Genomic DNA, 22089 nt, shown 5'->3' on the forward strand with positions numbered 1-22089 from the left:
GCCTACGTTGGTTGATACGAATAAACGCCGCCCCACCGACGGCCGCGAAAGAGAACAGCGCGTAGTCACGAGCTTTCTCGCGTCCTCTTTTGGTGCGGAGGCGCGGCGCCGGACAGCGCGCACTCCGCGACTGGGCGCGAAGAGTTTGAAGCGGTGGCGCTTTTGGCGTTTTTGTACTTTTCCTCCTTTTCTGCGAGCCGTCAGATGGAGTGGCTGCTGCGCTTCGGGCCGCGTTCTTCGTGTTTGCGCCATTTTGCCTAGTCGCAGCGAGCTACGTCTCCCAAGTGGAAAGCACTCTCCTTTAAAGAGAAATTAGACATTCTTCGAAAGGTCGATGAGGATCCCAAGAGGATGCGGACGGAGTTGGCTAAGGAGCTAGGCCTCGCAACGTCAACAATGAGCACAATTGTTGCACAGCGAGACTATCATGAAAAACGTGCTTTCGTTCAACATCAATTCGAACACACTTATTTCACGTGCTTTCGTTCAACGTCAATTCGAACACACTTATTTCGAACATACCACGCACCGACAATGCTCTTATCAGCGCGCCAAATCACGCGGCGGCGCCTCCAACCGGCATTGCTCCGACACCGCCATAGAGCAAAAACTCAGGAGAGACCCCTCAATGCCGTGCGCGAAGGAACGGAGAAAAAAAATAAAGAACCCGCGACGGAAATTTCACCCTCTCTCAAATTGCAAGGTCGCCGTTTCTGCATCGCGCCGGAACAAGCGTGTACGTGCCGACTAGAGTGTTCTAGCAAACACTAGTGCCGACGTCTCAGCCACGCGGATAAAATGGCAGTGAACCCTTCTCCTCTATTTTCTAGTCACATGTTGACCTTGCACGCTGCGGCAGCAGCGCAGAGGGAAGCAGCGGCGGAGGCACAGTCGGGCCAACGAAACTGCCACGCCCGCAAACGCTCGCTTCCCGATAACGGCAGAAAACGAAACTTCAGGGGGCGGCTAAAATAAGCTGGTGCCAGCACGGCGGCGGGCGCGCACGGAGATGTGCACACGGAGTCGAAGGTGAGAGAGCTACGACAGAGTTGAGAGGGAGGGCAAGGGGAGCCACCGAAGCGGCGGAGTTAACGCGGCCAAATCCGCTTCCATGCCGCCCTCCTCCCTCACCTTCGACGGTCTCTGCGCGTACCCGTGTGCCGGCGCCGCCCGCTCGCTCCCTGAAGCTTCGTTTTCTGTCGTTATCGGGAAGCGACCGTTAGCTGGCGTGGGCAGTTTCGTGGCCCGCGCTTGCTATGCGCTTGCGCGCCGCGATATTTCACGACTCGCACCGTTCGTGCATCGTGCTATGGTGCACGAATACTTCAAAAATACGTCCTTTTAATTCTAACAAATTTTCGGGCCCCTTCGAGTTCGAATTATCGAGATTCGACAGTAGTTTTAATTGTGTTTCGATGATACGAATTTCGGCTAATACGAATATTTTTCGTGACCCCGTGAGATTCGTATCATCGAGCTTTTACTGTATTTGCTTTCCATCAGAAGAACCCAAGCCAATTTTGGGTTCTGTGAATATGCAGGATGCTACTTTTTTGATGCACAAAAGCTTTCTGGAAGGAATTTCAGCAGCCAAGTGGAGGATTAACAAAAATGACCAGCACTAATGCTGGTCAGGCAGCGCACGTCTTGCCTTGGTGCAACTGACAGTGGTAGATGATACCATGAAACTGAGACCCGTTTTGATGGAACTTTGCACAATTTTGCTCAATTTTATCAGGTTCACGCAGCAAATCACATTTCACAGAGCTTGGTGCAGGACTGGAATCATTGCAAATGGGTTAAGCAAGTTGCATGGTCTGTCCACTTTGCAGCGTGAACGAATGGGCACTGCACCTAGACCCACTTCATCACTTTAAAGTGATACTTTGCAGTTCCCTGCTAGTCCCTCACAATGAGTCAGAATTCAATGACAAATAAAGGAACATCCATACATTCTGCAGGAAGCACTATAGCACTGAGCAAATGTTGTTAAGTGTGTTATTGCTGAAGCGTGGTAATGTTTCAGCAAATAAACTTGTTGCTGCCAAAACCTTCAAACTGACACAACAGACAAGACTGACAAACTGAAACTGACACAGACTGACATTTTTGTCTCGTTTTTCTTTCTTTATTGAATAGCTGTCAACCCAATTAGTATGCTATTAAGCCTATATTCCTTGCGAGAGCAGCAAATAATCATGTTGCCTTTTAATGTGACTGGTATAAAACATGCGCCAAGTGCAGTGCAGCCTCGGTCGTGAAACGGGAGACTATTAAAGTCAGTGAAACTTGATGTGCTGGTCTCATGTTGCCAGACATCACTGAAGTGTACAAATACAGTATGACCACGCAGAGCTGAATTCATTTATAACTCGACGAGACAAGAGGGGAGAAAGGGTCTTCCTGGCGTTTCCAAGAGAAGTGCACAACTGGAAGGGCCAATTCAGCAGCTTTTGGTGACACGGGTATTGTATTACCTTCCACTACTGCACTGTGTCAAATGGCGCACGCTTCAGTTTTTTGTTATGACACATGACCACCACCTCCAGTTTCAGCGACGTGAATTATCTCCTGCTTCGCATTCAGCTCCATGCTGCACTTGGCACACAATGCGAACTGGTCGACCAAATGGTGATAATTATTTTTGGTGCTTTCAAGGAATTGAATCTTCATATGGTAATTATGGAGTCCACAGTTAATTAAAAAAGCAAAAAACAGAAGAACACCAAATTTTTGTGTCAGTACTCCTTGAACAAGGAATATTCGTGAAGAACTGTCAGGCCAGGTTTGCTAAACATCGAAACTAATGGCCATTTCTTAGTAATAACCATAATTGGCAAGCAAAATCCTCGCAAAAAAAGAAGCAACAAGCCATAATGACTCACTCGTCGTAAGCTGGACAGCCTTGGTGGTGGAGCAATGGGCTTCTCAAACTCAAACACAATGACTGCAGCTGCAAGGGAAACAACGAAGAAGATAACATGCTTAAGTTTGTGCACAAGAAATTATGAAACATAGTTTAGGGACCCACACACCAGCCTTGAACTCAGAAAAATATTTACTTGATAACTAAGACTCAGACTCAGGACTGATGCGAGTTGCAAATTTGACTATTAAACTAAATTCACAGTGCAGAGCTCTATTTTTTGCTTTTATACAGGCTGCAAGCTCAGGATACATCTAAAGGTCATTAACAAGCCACCCACAGTAAATTGGCAATACAAAACTTACTGGCCATGGGAAACCCCTCATCAACTTTCAAAAATCACTGAGAAGTCCCTGCCTCCTTGCCCCTTGAATATGCATGCTGTAAGAATGTGCGCAGACCTTCAAAAACTGGCCACACTTCAATCTCATCGTTTGCAAGGTTTACCAAAGAATTATTAAACAAAAACAAGTTAAAGAATGACGTGACACTGAGTGAAATACAAGTGACCAGGTGAGGGATCAGTCAATTTCAAACAGGGTAACCAGGTGAATTTAAGCCAAGAAGCATACAGTGTTTTTAAGACAAGCTCAATAAATGGCAGGGCTGATCCAAAATTAGTTTAAAACAAGCACAACAGTATTTCATCCAAAGCATTTTCTGAACAGTGTTCAAGCTAAAAATGAACTTATTGTTTTCATACTGTTTTTCTAAATAAAGAACATGTAAGAAAAAAATTGTAAAAGGATAGTCACTTTCACTAATTAAGACACTATGCGTTTATTACTTCATGGTGATATCTGTTTTCCTAGCTTCTAACGAGAGTTGCGGGCCTATATAAATCTTCAGCCCAGGTCATCTTAAAATTTCTTGACGTGAAATGGTTGGTGTACATGACAATGTACAGCTCAGATCGCTTATAACATAACTGCTTATTGTGCAGGACAGAATATAACAGTCTTTTCTGCCTCTCATTTACGCTCCCATAGAACTCAATCTATATGCATACCGCTTATGTTGTAGTGTGGCCTCACGAGTCGAAATACCAGTCATAATGTGGTAGCCAGCGAATCCTGCAGACATGCAAGGCAACAAGTGTGCTTACAATGGAAAGTGCCAGCAGTGGAGGGAAGAATGACGAGGGCAATGCGGAGGCAGAGGACACGCAGAGCAAATGAACAGGGAGCCGAAAAAAAAAAAAGAAAACCGCACCTGCCACAGCAGCAGCATACTGTGTAAGCCACATGGTTATAAGGTGCTCCGCTGCAGACGTGCGGAGGATGCCTAGGCAATGGAGAAGCCTCTGCTTCGGCCACTTGTCAGCAGCGCGCACACTGCAGGATTTTCCGCACCAGACACATGTGCATCGTCGCCCTTTGGCTTTTCAGTTTGTGTGTGGAAAGTAAATACTTTCCAGTCTTTTGTTTTCTGCATTGTTGTCACTGTTTTATATGAAGAACATCTGGATAGGCTGGTCCTCAGGTGTTAACCTTTCAACGTTTGCAAATTTAAAAGGATGCAAACATCCTAGTCACATGCTTCAATTGTCAGATACGTGTGGCTGCTTGTCTGCATGTCTTGCATGTGTACGGGCTTTGAAAATTTATTTTGGTTATAGAGCGGTACCACTTATAGTGCGGATATTCGTAACTGACAACGTGCGTTACAACTTAAAAAACAGCCTGCACTGTACACGAAATTGCCACTTTTTAATTGAAATGAGCTTGAACACCAAGGAGCCAGACATGCCACGACGGGCAAATGAAGAGCTCACAAGTCGACGTGCAAAAGCTACAGGCCCAAATTCACTTGCAATAAACAAAACTGAACTGGTCACCCTGTTTTTAAGCACAAAAGAAAAGGTAGGATATGCTCGCACTGACTTGAATACTCAGAGAATATAGAAGCTGCTATTGGAATGTTTGCATTGATTAAAAGAAAGTAGCTACAACCATGGGAAGTAGTTACTGTAGCTACAGCAAAGTGTAACTAATTAATTAAACTCTTTGGTTTTACGTGCCAAAATTACAATCTAATTATCAATCTGATTACATGCTGCAATCTGGTTATAAACCAAACCATGATCTGACCCCACATAGTGGGGTCTCCGGTTTAATTTTGACCACCTGGGGTTCTTCAACGTGCACACAATGCACGGTACACTGGGGTTTTTAACATTTCACACCCATTGATATGCAGATGTCGTGGCCGGGATTTGATTGCGTGACTTCGTGCTTCGCAGCGCAATGCCATAGCCCCTAAGCCACCATGATGGGCATGGCAAAGTGTAGCTTATGCAAGTTTGTCAGCTAACATTCTAGCAAGCAGTTTTAGCAATAGATCAACTTTAAAAGGGTCAAGCTTTGCATAAACTGTGCCCAAGGCAAGGTACATACAGGTTGTTTCAGCGAACACTTTCAAAAATTCTTAAAGGTTGCCTGTGGCAGATAGCCCAATTCCAGTAGAGCTGGTCTACTCGAAGAGGCCAAGAAACTTATTTGGACAAGAAATTGAAATGCATAATCAAATAATTAGCGAAAATTCACTAATTAGGTTTTTAACTAATTATCTGATGGCCTATATTGCAATTTACAAATTGTAGCCGTGGAGCTCACAAGGCGATCACTTAGAACGAATTTTCGGGATGACACCAGTTTCGAGATATTAATTCCCGAACTTTGAGGAGAAATGCACGGGCGTTCCAGTTGGTTTCTTAACAAAACATCGCTTTATGCATTGAAGCACAAAATTAACTGGAATGCTAATGTATTTCTCCGCCAAATTTGGGAATTAATATCTCGAAACTGGTGTCATCCTGAGAATTATTTGCAAGTGGATCCGCCTTGCCAACTCCATGGCTACAATTTGTAAATTGCAATATGGGCCATCACGTAATTAGTTAAAAACCTCAATTAGTGAATTTTTGGTGATTAGTCGATTATGCATTTCAATTTTCTGCGCAAGTAATGTCCGCCTCTTCGAGTAGACCAGCTCATTAACTAGAATTGGACTATCTGCCACAGGCAACCTTACATAAATTTTGAAAGTGTGCGCTGAAACACCCTGTATGTGACAGTGCACAAAACAAGGCACGTAGGAGATGTTCAACAAAAAAAAGAAAAAGAAAATCTGTGTGGCGACCATGTCACAGGCAAAGAAAAATGTGAAACAGAAAAAATTATGAATATGGACATGCCATCTCCATTACAAGGCACTTCATTCCTTTTGTTGGCTGTATGGCTAGGAAGAGGCAACGCTAAAAAAAGTAGGCTTGTGCGAATATCAATTTCTTGGTTTGAAGCAATGTCGAAGCGAATAGTTCAAATAGGAGTGGGATTTGCATAAAACTAAAGAGCGAGATATTGATAAATTTAGAAAAAGTCGGTTATTTACTTGCAAAAAAGAAAATAGGTTCATCTCTTGAGCTAGTTAATTTTCAAAGTGCCGGTATTCAGATGTTTTCATGCAAAAATTAAGTTCAACATTTCTTGCAACTTCAGCAGCACAGAAAATTTGTTTACAGGCTCTTGCTCACTGTTGTGCTTCAGTCTACTTAAACTTTTATGGAGATTGAGGTCACCCTAGCATTTTGTGTTCGCCCATCGTGCATCATTGTGATGCTGTGAAGTGCAACTGAGCGATGCTGGCAGTTTATGCTGGGTTGCGCAAATTCAGCTTGATGCTTTCCGTCCACACGTGAGCTCAAGCCATTTTGTTTTGCAAGTGCACAAACTTGGAAGGCACGCTCGCCACTTTTGCAATCCTCAGTCTAGCCCATATGCAAGATCTGGGACCCGATCATCGATGAGTAAAAAAACTTCCAGCAACAGTCTAGCATCCACTGCTACGTCTGCCTTGGCTGTTAGGCCTAACAAGCACTGTTTCACCAGATGTCGGCCACCAAAGTTAGGTTTTAATGCCACATTGAGGCAAATTTATTCACAGCAGCCGTACACCCGTAACGAATAATATGTTTTAATAGTGTATCTGAATAATCAAACAGGTGCAGAAATCAGTGGGCGACTAAACGAAATTCGTCTTTCCATCATTATATGGGCTATGAGCTATGCAATGCGGCTCATGAAAAAAGTAGCTGTCGATTATCCACGTTTTAAAATTTACTTTATATCTGTGCACATAACACGCATGAAATTTTTTTTTATTCTAACATTATAACATAGGTGCTGGTTAGAGGCAAATTTCAACACGAGGTGTGGCTTTCCCAGCAGTGCGAATTTCACCTCAAAGTTTGGTTTCATGGCGGCGCAGCCATCGCTGCTGTGAAAGCAGCTTTAGGGAATTATGCAGTGCTGAAAAAATGGGGAATAGAGCCTCTGGCCAGATACAATGTGGACGATTCGTGCATCTGTGATGAAAAATTGTTTTTACATAAGTTTGCACATTGTATGCAGTTACTTCTTGATTATTTGAACTTTGTTGCCCCACCACCATGCATTCATTATACAGTCAATGTATACCGATGACTGCCAAGCAGTCATTTATTTGGCTTTTAGGATGAAATCAACATGTACCTCATCTCAGATGTCACAATTGTAAGTGAAGGAACTAGCTGCATTTCTGGTGGTAGGGCAATTTCTTGGCTTCCCGAGTGTTACTTCGAAACTAGGCCTAATCACAAAGCAATTTTGATTTATTACTAAATGCGGCAAGTTTTGACAAATTCATTTGAAACTCACATTCAAGCTATCCGAGCCAAAAAAAACCTTTAAGAGAGCCAGCCATCACCACATCGCATTGTCGGTCTTTTCAGGAGGCCGAGTTGAAGATTATGTGCGTGCATGCACTCAGCAGGCAGTGGCTTATCAAAAAAGGCATGTTGGTATGCAGGCCACAACTAGAGGTAAATTCACTTGCACAAAAAAGGGGGGCAATGAAAAAACTTCACACTTTACAAACACCTCACCAAGCAAATGTGTAGACTGGCATTGCCAGCAACGTTTAGTCATCTTTTGTGCCTTATACTGGTGTCACACGTGCACTTCTGATCACGATCAGGGCCAATCTGGATCGTATTCTAATCAACAATGGTCACTGCTATAGGGTTTAATGATCTGGATCAAGTTATTGTCTGCTGATCGTCTGCAACTCTCAGAACTGCATAATGCCTTGGCTACAAATGCAGATTTGCAACATGTGGTTAAATTTAGAAAATAATTCAATTTTACAGCTTACTATCGCTGATAAAAAAAAAGTTTTAAAACAGTTTTTATTGAGCTGCCTTCACGTTTTGGTTTAGCATTTTCAGAGTACTGTGCCATAGGGTGCACACATTAGCTTGTGATTGCGATTAAGAGACATGATCACGGCTTACGGATAGTGATCACGACCCCACAGTGACCATGTAGCAGCACACGGATCAAGATCGACCTTAATCCGGATCTGCCCCGATCGCAATAAGTGTACATGTGACACCGGTATTACCAAGACTCTGCTAGTGGTAAAACTGATGTTCCCGGTATTCCAGGAGTAATTTATTGTTTCTCCTTCAAAGGGTGCCTAAACCACCTCCAATACTTTTTAAACATTTCAAGTAAACACACTCAGCGAGTTCAGCATGCCGTCTAGATCAACGATGCCAAATGCAGCAGCGCTACACGCCGCGGGCACGCCAAAAAATTAAAATCAATCCTGTGCTCCTCTCTAGGCCTATCCGGTATCCTTAGCGCTTGTCCTAGCGCTGGTGATGACACCAGGAGCAGACACTGTCGATTGGCCGAATAAGAACCTATGACTTCCGGTTAGTTTGCTAGCAGGTACACGCGCTCCCTGCTCTTCCTCGTCGGTGGAGGTGCTTCGGCACGGCGTGTCACCGTACAGCTCCATTATATTGGCAAGCCTTTCTAGATGTGCACACAACACAGGGTCCAAAGCAGCACGCTTTGCAGGAGCACGGGTCGGCACGGCAGCAACAGCAGGTAGCCGAGATGCGCGGCGTAGCGGCAACCAAAAGTGGACAGTGCTTTGAAAAGCGCGTTGGGAATGACGTATGTCACGTGACATCTGGAGGAGCACTCGGTGAGGAGGAGAGACCAGTTGACGAACGAAACGTAGCGAAGGAAAGAGCGAAACGAGCGAGGGTCGCGTTTCAACCTCTGAATGGCTTAAGGGCCCTTAAATGCATGTAAGTAAGATTTTTTTTTCTTTTTTGTTGCAATGTGCTAGCTCATTCTTGAGAAAAATATTTTACTAATACAACAATAAGGGAACCGAATGCCCTGCCACTCATTGTGATAAGATCTATGACAGCAGCAGTAAAACCACTGTTATGCACTACAGCCCACACACACTCACATTGCTTATTTTACACCATCCCTCCTCTAACGGGAAATAGAGACTTACCATCCCTGATCTTCTTTTGAAGTTGTGGGGAAAGGGACGACCAGCTCTGGCAGTGAACCACACGATTGGCATTGTGGATCAGGAACCGTTCACACTGCCGCTGAATCTTGCGCAGCAAGTCGGTGAAGTTCTGTAGTCAGAAAGAGCCGAACAGTCCAGCACTACCCACGAAAATACATCTTGACCTTGACTTAACCAACTTTAAGCAAGCTTTAACTAAATTATTATTCCCTTTTATAGAATTATTCCACAGAATGCAATAAACGTTATTATTCTTTGTACTGCAGTTCAAATGAAACATTCAACCATTAAATATTAAAACTAAGAACATTAAATATTAAAACAAACATTAAACCTTTGTACTGCAAGCTTTGATTTAGTGAAGTCTTCGCATGCCACGTGAGCCCTTCTGCAACCTCTGTCAGGGCGATGCATGTCATGTAGAATCACCAAGAAAAATGTATCACTGTGCCATTTGAAGCCTGGCAACATGTTAGAATCTGCACCGGGCACTTTCCATTTGTGCTTGATGGGCACTTGAAAACATCAATGGAAACCACTTAGAACATTACCGGATTTAACAATACCCGGATGTAACAATGAGCAGTCACAGCAACATGAACTTTTGTTTGTGTTCTGTGGTAAAATAAACTGCTCCCTATAATGTTCCCATGCCACATTATTGGTTAAGACAATTAAATCTGGCTAATGGGCATCTGCATTTAAAGCAAAAGGAACGTGAAATCCTGGAAAAAAAAAGGAATTCCAGCAGAACCCATATCACAATGCCTACCGACAGTAATGTGATTATCGTTCAAGAAATGTAGAGACACAAAGTATTGATGAAGACATTTATTTAGAATCTGTAGTGGTCATTCTAAGACTTGCATTGCTTTGGGTATATGCGCATACACTGTTTTCATGTTTCGGCCCATGTTTCTATGGCACTCGCTTGCCAAGGTAAGCCCTGAGCATGAAGGCATGACATTGACTAAAGGAGAATGACACAGTGACGATGATAGGATGACAAAGAAGGAATGATGTCGATTGAACGATGAAGCCGGTATGACGACAATGGCACAAGGACAATGGGATGATGACAAGCCTATGACGATGATGGCGTGACGACAATGGTATGACGTAGACTGTGTATTGATGATGGCATGACGACGATGGCATGACAAGAGTCAAATGACGAACTTGAATATGATGTTGGAACGACCACAACGGCATCACGACGACGGCATTACAATGAATGTGTGATGACTGCTGTATGGCGACAGCAATACAAGAAACGGATTTCGAAGCTGGAGTGAAGATGATGAAACGACGACAACAGCATCACAATGATGGTCTGACGAAAACAGCATGACTAGAATCGGGTGATAAAGTTGCAATGACAACGATGCAGCGACCACGATAGCATCACAACCACAAGCACACACCTAGTGACCCAAGCTATAGGACAACTTGGTTCGCTGGGTCGGCATGAAAGGTGCAATGGCGACTGCTTGACAAAAGCCAAATGACAATGAAATCACCATGACTGCTTCACGACAATGATATGACACCGAATGCATGACGAATGTATGACGATAGCCTGATGACGACAGCATGACGAGAGTTGGATGATGAAGTTTCAATGATGACAATACAACGACCACGGTGGAATCACAACCACGAGCACGTACCTAGTGGCCGAAACTATTGGACAACTTGGTTCACTGGGTCGGCGTAAAAGGCGTGATGATGACGACATAACAAGAGTCAGCTGATGAAGCTGGAATGATGACGATAAAATGACCATGATGAAATCACGACCATGAGCCCAAGCCTAGAGGCCCAAGCTGGTAGACAACTTGGGTCACTGTGTCGGCGTTAGGAGGCTAGATAGATAGTAGAATGTAGATAGGCTCAAAATGCCTGAAAAGTAGGCAAAGAATGCTAATCGCATGAAAAAAAATGTGAGCCAGCGCTCCCACCTGCTTGCTTTGTATGCTGTGTGCCTCTCTCCCATCTCCCTTCCACCCCTCCGAAACAATAGTCTACAGCGCCGACGGGTGCACTCGGCAGCACTCATTGGTGCTGTCGACTCCTATTTCGCAAGGGTGGAAGGGTGATGGGAGGGAGGCGCGCAAGGCTGGTGATGCGGCGGGTGTGACATGCAGGCGGTTGCGGTGGCTCTTTTTTTTTTTTTCGAGGATTTCACATTCTTTTTTTGTTTTGGCGCAGACACCCAGTCGCCAGATTTATTTGTTAAAACCAATAATGTGGCATGGGAGCATACTAGATGTAACCCTAGGTTTGAGTCCACATCCAGTGCCATAGCCATGAGTGGCACTGGCTAACATTTGCAGGGTTAGATCTAAACACATCTACAAATGCCCAAGAAAGTAGACGGAGGGGACAGCCACTGCTGTAGCTCAATTGTAGAGCATTGCACACACAATGTGCACAAGATGTGGGTTTAGCTCCCACCTGTGGCAAGTTGTTTCACCTGCTTTCATTTCCATTTTCGTTATTTCTACCCCATTTCAAGAACAGTACATTTCCCCAATGCCTTCCTTGGCTTGTCTGTTGGCTCCATGTGGTTGCAACTAAAAAAAATTGAGCCCCTCAGTTCCCCTTATTGCTCATTTGCATAACAGACCAATTATGTTCACATGGAATGCAAATATTATGAATGTAATCATAACAAAACACTTTGCGTGCCTTTTAGGCAAGCTCTTTAAAGGGGCCCTAAACGACTTTTTATTGAAGTCGAGAAATGCATTTGAAGTTAAATTAGACTATTTCAGAAATACTTTGCCGCAAAACGTTCAATGCATTCAGCAGAAGTGGAGTTAATGACAATGAAACATACCGTTCGCAGTGCTTCCACTCCTTCCTCAATGATATGCACTTCGAAGGCTACAGTGGAGTGGGGTGTGCCCACAATGCTCCGCCTAATGAATGTCACTGTGGCTCGCAGTTCAAATTTGATTTTTGATGTTCACGTAGATGCCACTATTACCGATTTTGGTGCCTACGATGAGCCTAACTGACCAAATGTGGTTGTCCTCAGCGAACAGCAGTGTGCTCAGCCAGTGGATTCGTCGTGGCACTTCGCGGCGGCTACGATATTTACGCTACGTAGCAGACCGCAGCTACACGCAACTGCAGCGTTTGCTTTGTGCACGACAGGGGCTAGAGTGCACACTTGCACTCATATGCTCCAGTCTCGCCGTGCTACATGAGGGGGAACGGCTTTGTCCTGCACCTGCTTCACGAACGGATAGTAGCAACATCCAATTTGCGCATTTTGAAGTGCTATCAACAGCTCAATATGAAGTGAAGTCTGCCAAGGCATCTAACCAGGAGCGGCCAGGAGTGAGTGCGCGCTGGCAAGCGTGTGTATGGTCTGACGTTAAGTGCCACGTGGTTCGAGGCTAGTTGAGTGTTGAAAACTAGTTGAAATTAGCGCGACCCGACGGCTATGACACTGATAAGCAGGGTGGCCAAAGTTGGAATCCTGCACGGGCAGCCACGGCCGAGCATGAGCAGACGATAGTCGGCTTCTTCCAAAAGTAAGTAATTATTATCGAAATTCGAAAGCTGATTTTCGCTTACTTCAGCCTGTTTATTAAACTGAGGCAACAAATTATACACAGTAACAGTAGGAAGAAGTGCACTGATCCAAACACCCTTCTTGATTGATGTCAGCTACTGGCCACTAGCAGCCGCATATGGGAATCTGCTATATTACGAAATAAAGTGTCCAGAAAAGAGTGAGGAGCAGGCTTCTGTTCTGTTGAAAAGTGCGCCTGAGAGAAATGTGACTGCGTTTTGCTTGCGAAATCCACGCACTGCGCACGACTACAAAACTTGACTGAGATGGTCACAGCAGCATATGCTATCCGCTGACTGTTTTTTTCACCAAGGCCTGGGGTGGTTCAGGGCCCCATTAACATGCCTACCCACTTTCTGAGAGAATAACAAGCTGGTGATGTGAAAAGGCAAAATAAAATTTAAAATTAAAAATCATACTGCACTCAGAAATTAGTATGTGTTCATTCACCGACTCATTCACAGCACACTATTGTAAGCTAAACCCTACCTTTCTTCAGTCTCTACTGTTGCCATAGTGAGCAGACAATAGACCCAGCAAGGGTGTTCTCGGCCATTATAATAAAATATTGCTTACCAGAAGGATTTCTAGCTTTTCTTTTCAACTGTTATTTAGCACAGAATGAATTGACCATGCTTCTAAGGCAAAGTCTTACGACAAAGCCCATAGGCACACTTCGCTATTCAATATACTCTTTATAAATCTTCACATGATGTGCATATGAACAAGTGAATATTAACGAATATTGGCTCTACTGCATCATGTGTAACTGTCTCATTCGTGCATTTGAAACTTGTACCCCATACATCTGCGGACATTGTTTCAACGAGAACTTTTTGAGAGAGACTTTTACTCTTAGTGTATTACATGTTCTACTTTATTTACCTTATTTACTCGATTTTATTGCGCACCTGTTTATTGTGACCAAAAAAAAGTCTTTTACAGTACCGCGTACCCCATGCTTTCATACAGAAATACAACTTTCTTTCATTTGGAAAAACGAAGATTTACTCCCAGTGCAACAAAGTTGCGATGAATTTAGAAAAAAAATATTGAAGTTTCACCCAAAAGGCGAAGCATCGACTGTGATAGCAAATTAGTAGACAGTTATACGAAGTAAGGATAGGAGTTTTATCAGCCGTATAAGCTTGTAAACATTTGCTTACTAACTAAATTAACAAGCATGGTGTCATGCACGCACAAGCAAACATGAACACATCTCACTCGATGACAGCGGAAACTCGCTATCAAACGCTGGGCCTTCGTGCTGCCTCTCGCTTCAACCCGAACTATAAGCGGTTGAAAACTATATGCGGACTCTGTCCCCGTCGCAGATCGCTTTCAAGATAGGACCAATGCAATCGTAAGTTTCGGGTATATGAACACCCGTGATGTGGAGTGAATGCCGTCCATTTCCGCACACATAATCGCTTTCCTTTTAAATGCGGCATCATGATGAACTCGGCACTTCATGCTGATAGAGAAAATGCAGAAAATGGGAAGACAGACTGTAGACTAATGCCTAACCACACAAGGAGACTATGGCAGCTAGGCTCGAAGTGCGTACGAGGTGGCCATTTTGAAATGCCTATGGCGATATGGTAAAGCCGAGTTAGGGTGGTACTCGATTCCAACACGCACGCAATTTTTGGACCCGTTTTATGGGAAAATAATGTGCACTACATCCGAGTAAATACGATAATAATTTTTAAAAATTTATACCTTTCATTACTTTTTTTAATCCTATATTAACCATACAAAAAGGTGACGCCATCGCTAGCAAATGGTGACAACTGCTCCTCTGTTTATAAAAAAAATTTAAAAACAACAAGGCAAGCTGTCATTTTCTCCAACACTCATGCACGGGCCATAAGTTTGTTACTGCTGCTTGTAAACTAAGTGAATCCGGCCACAACAAAGGGAATAAACAAGACACTGACCTGCGTCCACTGCGCTTGTTGGCTGTCATCTTCAGGCAGCAGCCGCGCGAGGACAATACACGACAGACAGGCTGCATCAGGGGTCAGTCCTTCTACTGCTGCCAGCAACGCGTCCTCAAGAGCAGTGATGTTCCAGCTCTGGCCCTGAGTAGAGAAGGAAGATTTCAAGTCATTGTGACCATGCCCACAAAGGTTGCCCTGCAATAAATTGACATCTTCAAAGCATTTATTGTAGATGCTGAGCAACCATGCAAATGCAACTTGATCATCACTTTGTACTACACTAGCACAGCTGCTATCTCCGTAAAATGTAGTGTACTTACTTGATTCTAGCATCCAGGTTTTTTTTTTAATTTAGCAAAATTTGACGTGTGCATCAGATTCAAGAATGAAAACAAAAACTAAACTAGTCACAAGCTGTCATCACCGGCATAAAAATTTCCTGTCATCGAATACATATGTTGCTGCACCTTTAGGAACTTTAGGAACAACGGAGATAGTTATGTCACCGAAATGTTTATCCAGAAAAATGAAAAAAGTGCAGCAAAGTAGTGTGCAAAGGCACCGGAATCAAGGAGATGGGATCTTGTGTTGATGCAGGACCACAACCAGAACTTAATGCTAATGAATAGGCACCAGCACAAGACAAAAGAAAACCATGTGGCATGGCACATCGAAGTTCCGTGGTTGGACATATTTAAAGAACTGGAAAAATGGAATCGCACAACACGAAGGTGACAGGATGGGTCCTGTCTTCATGTTGTGTGCTTACACTCTTTGCGCGCTGTAAATTTGTCAAACTACTCAAACCAACTAACCAAGCTTTCTGCCTTAACCAAGGTTCCGTGCCCTTCCATATGATTATAAGGCAATTTTTCTCTAATTTTTCAGTCAGACTTTACAGACTCAGTTCCATGAAACATGTATGGTAACACGCGAGCGCATGCTACCTCATAATGGTACTGCAAGCTACGGGTAATAAATCAAACATTCCTTTATATTCCAGTCAATAATGAAACATTTGGATGATTTCATTTTTTTTTCTGGTCTCGCAAAACTTGAATGGAAGAGGTTTTACTTTATCACCAATTTCGGCATACTCACACAAAAACACTAATTGCTCCATCCATACGGTGAGGAAGGATGTGCCCCCTCCCATAGAAATTGCATAGTACATGCACCAGCTAATTTTGCGCTACTCATTTGCCCTTTCCTACTCTGTGCATGTGTGCACATATATTCACTGATCTGTACACTGACTTGCTGTCATTCAGACCACTCTTTATATACACAGCAACCTTGAAGACTGTATGCATGGACTTGTGCACCATGCTGGATTCAAGTGCCTGTACTGCCTCACCATCAACTTAATTCACTGTATGCAAGCGTGCGTCCTTGCACTCACTCCCCAGGCTTTGTGCACTCACTCGTGCTATGAAGTTTCATCCTCATGTCTGCATTGCCCCCTTGGTAGCATGTGTACGACTGCTGTATTGGTACCGTTGACTCCCGATAATTCAAAGTCGCTTAATTCGAAATTTCGGTTAATTAGAAGTGAAGTAAGGGTCCCGTCAGTTTTGCATGCAAACCAACAAAAAAAAATGCTCAGTAATTAGAAGTTAGAAGTCCAAAATACTGGTTAATTAGAAGCTATTTCTCAATCGAATGTCTCGACGTGATTGTAATGTTAGAGAAATTTCCTATTTTTAAAGTGAAAATCAGCTTTGCGTGCCGGGCCGCACGAGCATCGTTGCCATCGCAGCTGACTACAGCGCCACAGCTCATGAAGTGTCAATGTTAGGTACTGGCATCTTTGGCATCGCAGCTGACGACAGCGCCGAAGATGATGAGGTGGCAAGGTTAGCCGCGCCACGCCGTCTTTCTGTGGCGGTGACGTACTAGGCCTCTCTGCGCTCTCCGTTTGTTTCCTCGAGTGTTGTAGCAGTTGTCGTTGTGGTGCGTCAGGCCTCATTGCACAGAGGTTCCACATGCGGCGTGCCGCATTTCACCTACAGTCGCGACAATGGCAACCCGCAGACCTTATCGGACGCTTGACTTGGCGATGAAAGTAAAAATTATGAAAGAAGTTGAGGAAGGAGGCATCGTCAAGAAGGACATCGCACGAAGGTACGGCATCAAGCCTAACACTCTTTCAAACTTCATGAAGAACAAGCACTCGATACTCGAAGCAGTTGAAAAAGAACAGTTTAAGATGTCTCGCAAGAGAATGCGCACTGGCGCCCACCCGGAGTTAGAGCAAGTGTTGCTCATTTGGATTAGGGAGGCACGGAGCAATCACCCTCCGCTCAGTGGCGATATCGTTGCAGCGAAAGCCTTATCGCTTGCAGCGATGTTAGGAATTGAAAACTTTGCCTCTTCGGATGGATGGTTGACACGCTTCAAGCAATGTCACGACCTGGTGTTCAAAAGCGTGAGTGGCGAAAAGGCATCCGTCGACCAGGAAACATGTGCGACGTGGAGAGAACAAAAGCTTCGCGAATACTTGAGCGAATATAAGATGGCACTTTTTTACAAGATGTTACCCGAGAAAACATTGACCTTCAAGGATGATGACTGTGCTGGGGGGAAACGCAGCAAAAAGAGTGTTCGTTTTAATTGCCGCGAGCGAACATGACTGGCATGGAGCGATGTCGCCTGCTGGTGCTCGGCAAGGCCACTAAGCCTAGATGTTTTAAGGGCGTCAAAACACTGCCTGTCGATTACGCATCCAATAGAAAGGTGTGGATGACGTCAGACCTATTTAAAGATTGGCTACATAAACTAGATCACAAGTTCGCATCGTCTAACTGCAAGGTATTGCTTCTTGTAGATCAGTGCAGTGCCCACATGAATGTGCCGGCCTTGAGTGCCATCCGCGTCGCCTACTTGCCAGCCAACACAACATAGGTGTTGCAACCTATGCATCAGGGGATCATCGAAAATGTGAAGGTGCTGTACCGAAAGCACCTTCTCGAGTGGATGCTCTTGTGCATGGACAGCTCCACGCAGTACGAGGTGAGCCTCCTCAGTGCTATCCAAATGCTAGCGCGAGCGTGGGCCCGCGTTAAAGAGGAAACAACTGCAAACTGCTTTAGGGCGTGTGGTTTCAGTGCAAGTGTGGCGGGAGTTGGTTCGTCTTCTCCAGCGGGGGAAGCAGACACAAGCGAGCTTGATGACAATACTCTTGAAACAGCTCTCGGTGACGTCCCTTTCGAAGAGTACGTCGTCATTGATAGCAGTGTTGAAACGTGCGGTGCGCTGACGGACACTGAAATAATTGAAATTATTCAGTCCAACGAGGCTGCTAACGAAAGTGATGAGGACGACGACATTTCAAGTGAGCCACAACCTGCAGCTGATGTAGCAGCGGGCCTTGCCCTCACGCAGCGGTTTTTTGCTGCAGAGAGCAATGCCAACGAAGCACTCGGCCACGTCTACAGCCTGCAGAACTTACTCTCCGTAGCAAGATGCCGCAAGCAGAAGCAGACGGCTTAAACCGATTTTTTTGTAGTCATTTTTCAAATAAAAATGTCCATTTTTGCTCCTTGTGGTTAATTGGAAGTTCGTTTAATTCGAAGTTTTTCGCGGTGCCCGTAAACTTCGTATTAACGGGAGTCGACTGTAGTTCACTGCTGATCAATGGAAGCATCATCTCAGTGTTTTCCCAAGTAATTAAACTTTTTGCATTATTTATTTATAGTTAAACATGGATATAACAAAATTGACAAATTCCCGAAAAACTTCGTTATAAAGAGGATTTCGTTATATGCAGGTTCGGCACGAAAATTTGAAAAAGAAATGCTTGCCGTATTTACTCGATTCTAATGCGCCCTCAATTGTAACGTGCACCCATTTTCCGTTTTCGTCGAAGCACTCATCCTTGGAATGTCACACCAGGTAGCGGATGCATGGACGGGTGTCGTTTCGCACAAGCGCGAGGCATCGGAAACGAAGAGCGAGCATCACGATGGCGTTGTAGCGTCATATAGTGTTACAGTAGAGCCCCGCTGTTACGTTCCGCGGGGCTGCGTTTTCCCGGATGTTCGTTTTCGGCCGATCCCGGCACCGGAGCGCTCCCATAGAACCCAATGCATTGGTAACCCCGCTGTTGCGTCGCAACTGTGGGACCGTTCCCGCATCATACGTTGTGAACAACTGCCACTCCGCGCCGTCCCAAGCGGCCATTTTGACTTTTCATGTCGCTTGGCTTGGTGGCTTGATGATGGCATTGGCCGCCCAAAGTGCCGGAGGCGACAACTATGACATATTTTCGGTTTCCGCCAGAAAAAGTATGGCCCTTGAGATCTGTATTTGCTACATACAGATGATGTCTATGACGCGTTGTGGCCCTAAAATTGGTTTTGGCTTATAGATATCCCGTATAAACTCCATGGGCGATAACGCAGTCGTCGCGCGCCGTATGCTATATGCGCGAGTGAAAACGTGCGAGGGGAGCCGACGACCGCGTCTAATCTCACGCGCGCAAGAAAAGCAGGGAGGAAGCGCGCCCTCTTCCGTTGCACTTGAGGCACCAGCGAGCGAGTGATGGGGGAGGGATAGCGGGGCAGCATTGTACTGTACTCTGGCATCAACTGCGTACTGCGCGGCGGCGCGCGGTCGCATGGGCCGTATCTTGAAAGCGATCTGCATTGGGGCAGTCTAGCAGTGTAGGTGCATCGGCAGCTCGTAGCTTTGTGCGTGCTGTGTGTTCTCGGCGCTCAGTTTGCGTTGAAGCGATAGACAAACGCACAAAGGTCACTTCGCTCGCTTCTCCAGCGGCACCTCCACACGCTGCCAGCGTTTGACAGCGCGTGTCCGCACTCATCGAGTGTGATGTGTCACAGCGTGTACCAGCGCGTCGGCAGCATCAACTGGAAAAGGAGAGAGTGCCGGCTTGGCGGGCTAGGCCAGCTGCAGCAAGCGGCAAGATCAGGTTTGAATGAAGGGAGGGGGGGAGGGGGAAAGGTCACGCCCGCGGCAGCAAGATCGCCGGGTCGAGGGATGCAGGCCCGCCTCGCACACACACACACACACACACACACACACACACACACACACACACACACACACACACACACACACACACAGGCACGCACACGCGCGCTCGCTTCGCATTCCGTCGCAGTGGACAAGGTGCTTCCGGTTGCCGCTCGCGCAAAAATGACAATATTTGGGGCGAAATTTCTAGGTTGTCGGAGGGGGAAATTCGTTCTATCGAGGGGGTCTCCTGCTGCCACTTCGTTACGTAGAGGTCTCAAATACATGTGCTTCTATGGAGTAATGGCAGGGAATAGAAAAACTTCGTTATATCCAGGAATTCGTTATATGTAGGTTCGCTATAAGCAGGTTTAACTGGAGTACCAGGGAACAAAGAGTAGGCACAGCACATTTTAAACTTAACTAGGCTTTTGGTTAATAATTGCAGGAGCCTATACTCTGTGGCTCGACCAAATTTAACTAGCAACTGGACAAACACTTCTGAATTAATGAGTAACTGATGCCATAGAATACTGTAACACATACAATTCTCGGGACAAACTGCAAAGAATTGTCAAGTGCGTCCCAATTATATGATTTTCTAGGTCAACGAGGGTCAAAGTGATAAGCTTTTACTGCAATTCCAAATCACTGGTGGCCAATCATGCACAAGCCATGCTGCTTCCTGACTGGTCATGGTAAAAAAAAAGCACCAGTTATGTGGCCCCATTTAACAGTTCATACATTTTGAAAGCACTAGCATGTGCAGTGTATGGCATGCAAAACAAAACTGTCAAAAGTGTGTGAATGCCCTAAGCTCGTCTTCATTTACCACATTTTTGTGTGTGTGCCGTGACAATGGCACTGTGACTTGACTACCAAAACCACAGGGTATCAGCCACAGATTCAGGACGGATGAACAAATTACATTCAGCCCCCCTTTTAGATTCTTGCTGACTGGTTTATGATAAAAGGCAATGTCAAGTGCTGTCATTGCACCATCCATACACAATTTTTGTCTCAGAATTGATACACAATTGCGTCTGTCTCGGCAGAGCTTAGGGGACAGTGAATGTGTTGAACACGCGTCATCTGCCGTCGAAAATGCCTATTTTGGGCCTGCCCCTTGGGAAGATTTTCAAGCAATAACCATAGCTTGCAATGTCTGATTATGGTTGCTGTTTCTTGGGCGAGTTGGAATTGCACACTGGTATGGGTTGGACGTGCCAATACACAAACACAGGAAGGCACACAAACGCTGCCGTTTGTTTTCCGTGTGCCTTCCTGTGTCCGTGTATTGGCAAGCACAACCCATACCAGTCTGATTACGGTGTTTACCCGATTCTAACCCATACCTTCTTTTTTTCAAGAAAATTGGACCAAAAATGCCTGTGCGGTGCCATCGGACACTAAAGCGAAACCGCCTTCGCGGCATTCATGCATGTATAACACGCATGTATTGCGGCGAAGCTGACTTTAGCAAACCAGCCGCCATTGTACAATAGACCCTTGACAATCTTTCTCGCTAAAAAATTGGGTGCACGCTAGATTTTTACAGTATAGACCACTTATAACGTAACTGCTTATAGTGCAGGACTGGCTACAACGCGGCCTTTTCTGACTCCCGTTTACCCTCCCATAGAACTTCATGTATACGCATACCGCTTACAGTGCAGCCGCACGAGACGAAATAGCGGTTATAATGCGGCTTCATGAGGAAAATCTCGCTAACAAGGGCGGTAGCGAGCACGCTTCTCAACGAGGTGCGCCCACCGCTGGGACAGGAGATCAACAAGGGCAATGCGGAGGAGGAGCATGAGACATGGAGCATGAGTCCAAGGGCGATAAAATCGTCGCCGCACGCTTTATGCGCGAGTGAAAGCTTGCGGGGGACACGCGCCTTCATGGAGAGCGAACGCAGTGTAGGGCAAACGCGACTTCCATCACGCGAAAGGCCGTGCGGGTATGGGAGGGAGGGAGGGTAGGCGACGAGCTGCGGCACCAAATGACTATCTTGCAACCAGACGCAAGGGTAACTGGCGACGAAAGGAGCAAAGCGGGAAGGCTGCGCGGGAGGGAGGGAGGGAGGGAGGAGGGGGGGGCTACTTCCACTCTGCCAACAAATGTGTTCTTGTACTTTGCGCGTGTGCCGGCTGTCGGTGTTGTCGCGCGCACCGTATGTTGAAAGCGATCTCCACAAGGCTCTGACCTTTGTATGCCCTGTGCTTACGCCGCTCAGTTTCCGTTGAAGTGATAGACCGCACGAACCTTCGCTCGCT

At 45.4% G+C, this 22089-nt stretch overlaps 1 protein-coding gene across 3 annotated transcripts in view; it reads right to left on the reverse strand.

Moving 5' to 3' along the window:
- The window catches only part of LOC119437191 (uncharacterized), a 135774-nt gene that overhangs the window by 48243 nt on the left and 65442 nt on the right, over positions 1 to 22089 (reverse strand). For all 3 annotated transcript variants that reach the window (XM_037704249.2, XM_049660352.1, XM_049660353.1), the window contains 3 exons: positions 14834 to 14977; positions 9287 to 9416; positions 2886 to 2953 (listed from right to left, as the gene is read on the reverse strand). In XM_037704249.2, the coding sequence (XP_037560177.1) occupies positions 2886 to 2953; positions 9287 to 9416; positions 14834 to 14977 (342 nt within the window). The remainder of the gene's footprint in view (positions 1 to 2885; positions 2954 to 9286; positions 9417 to 14833; positions 14978 to 22089) is intronic.

The sequence above is a fragment of the Dermacentor silvarum genome, chromosome 1 (assembly GCF_013339745.2).
Source record: "Dermacentor silvarum isolate Dsil-2018 chromosome 1, BIME_Dsil_1.4, whole genome shotgun sequence".
Taxonomy (NCBI): domain Eukaryota; kingdom Metazoa; phylum Arthropoda; class Arachnida; order Ixodida; family Ixodidae; genus Dermacentor; species Dermacentor silvarum.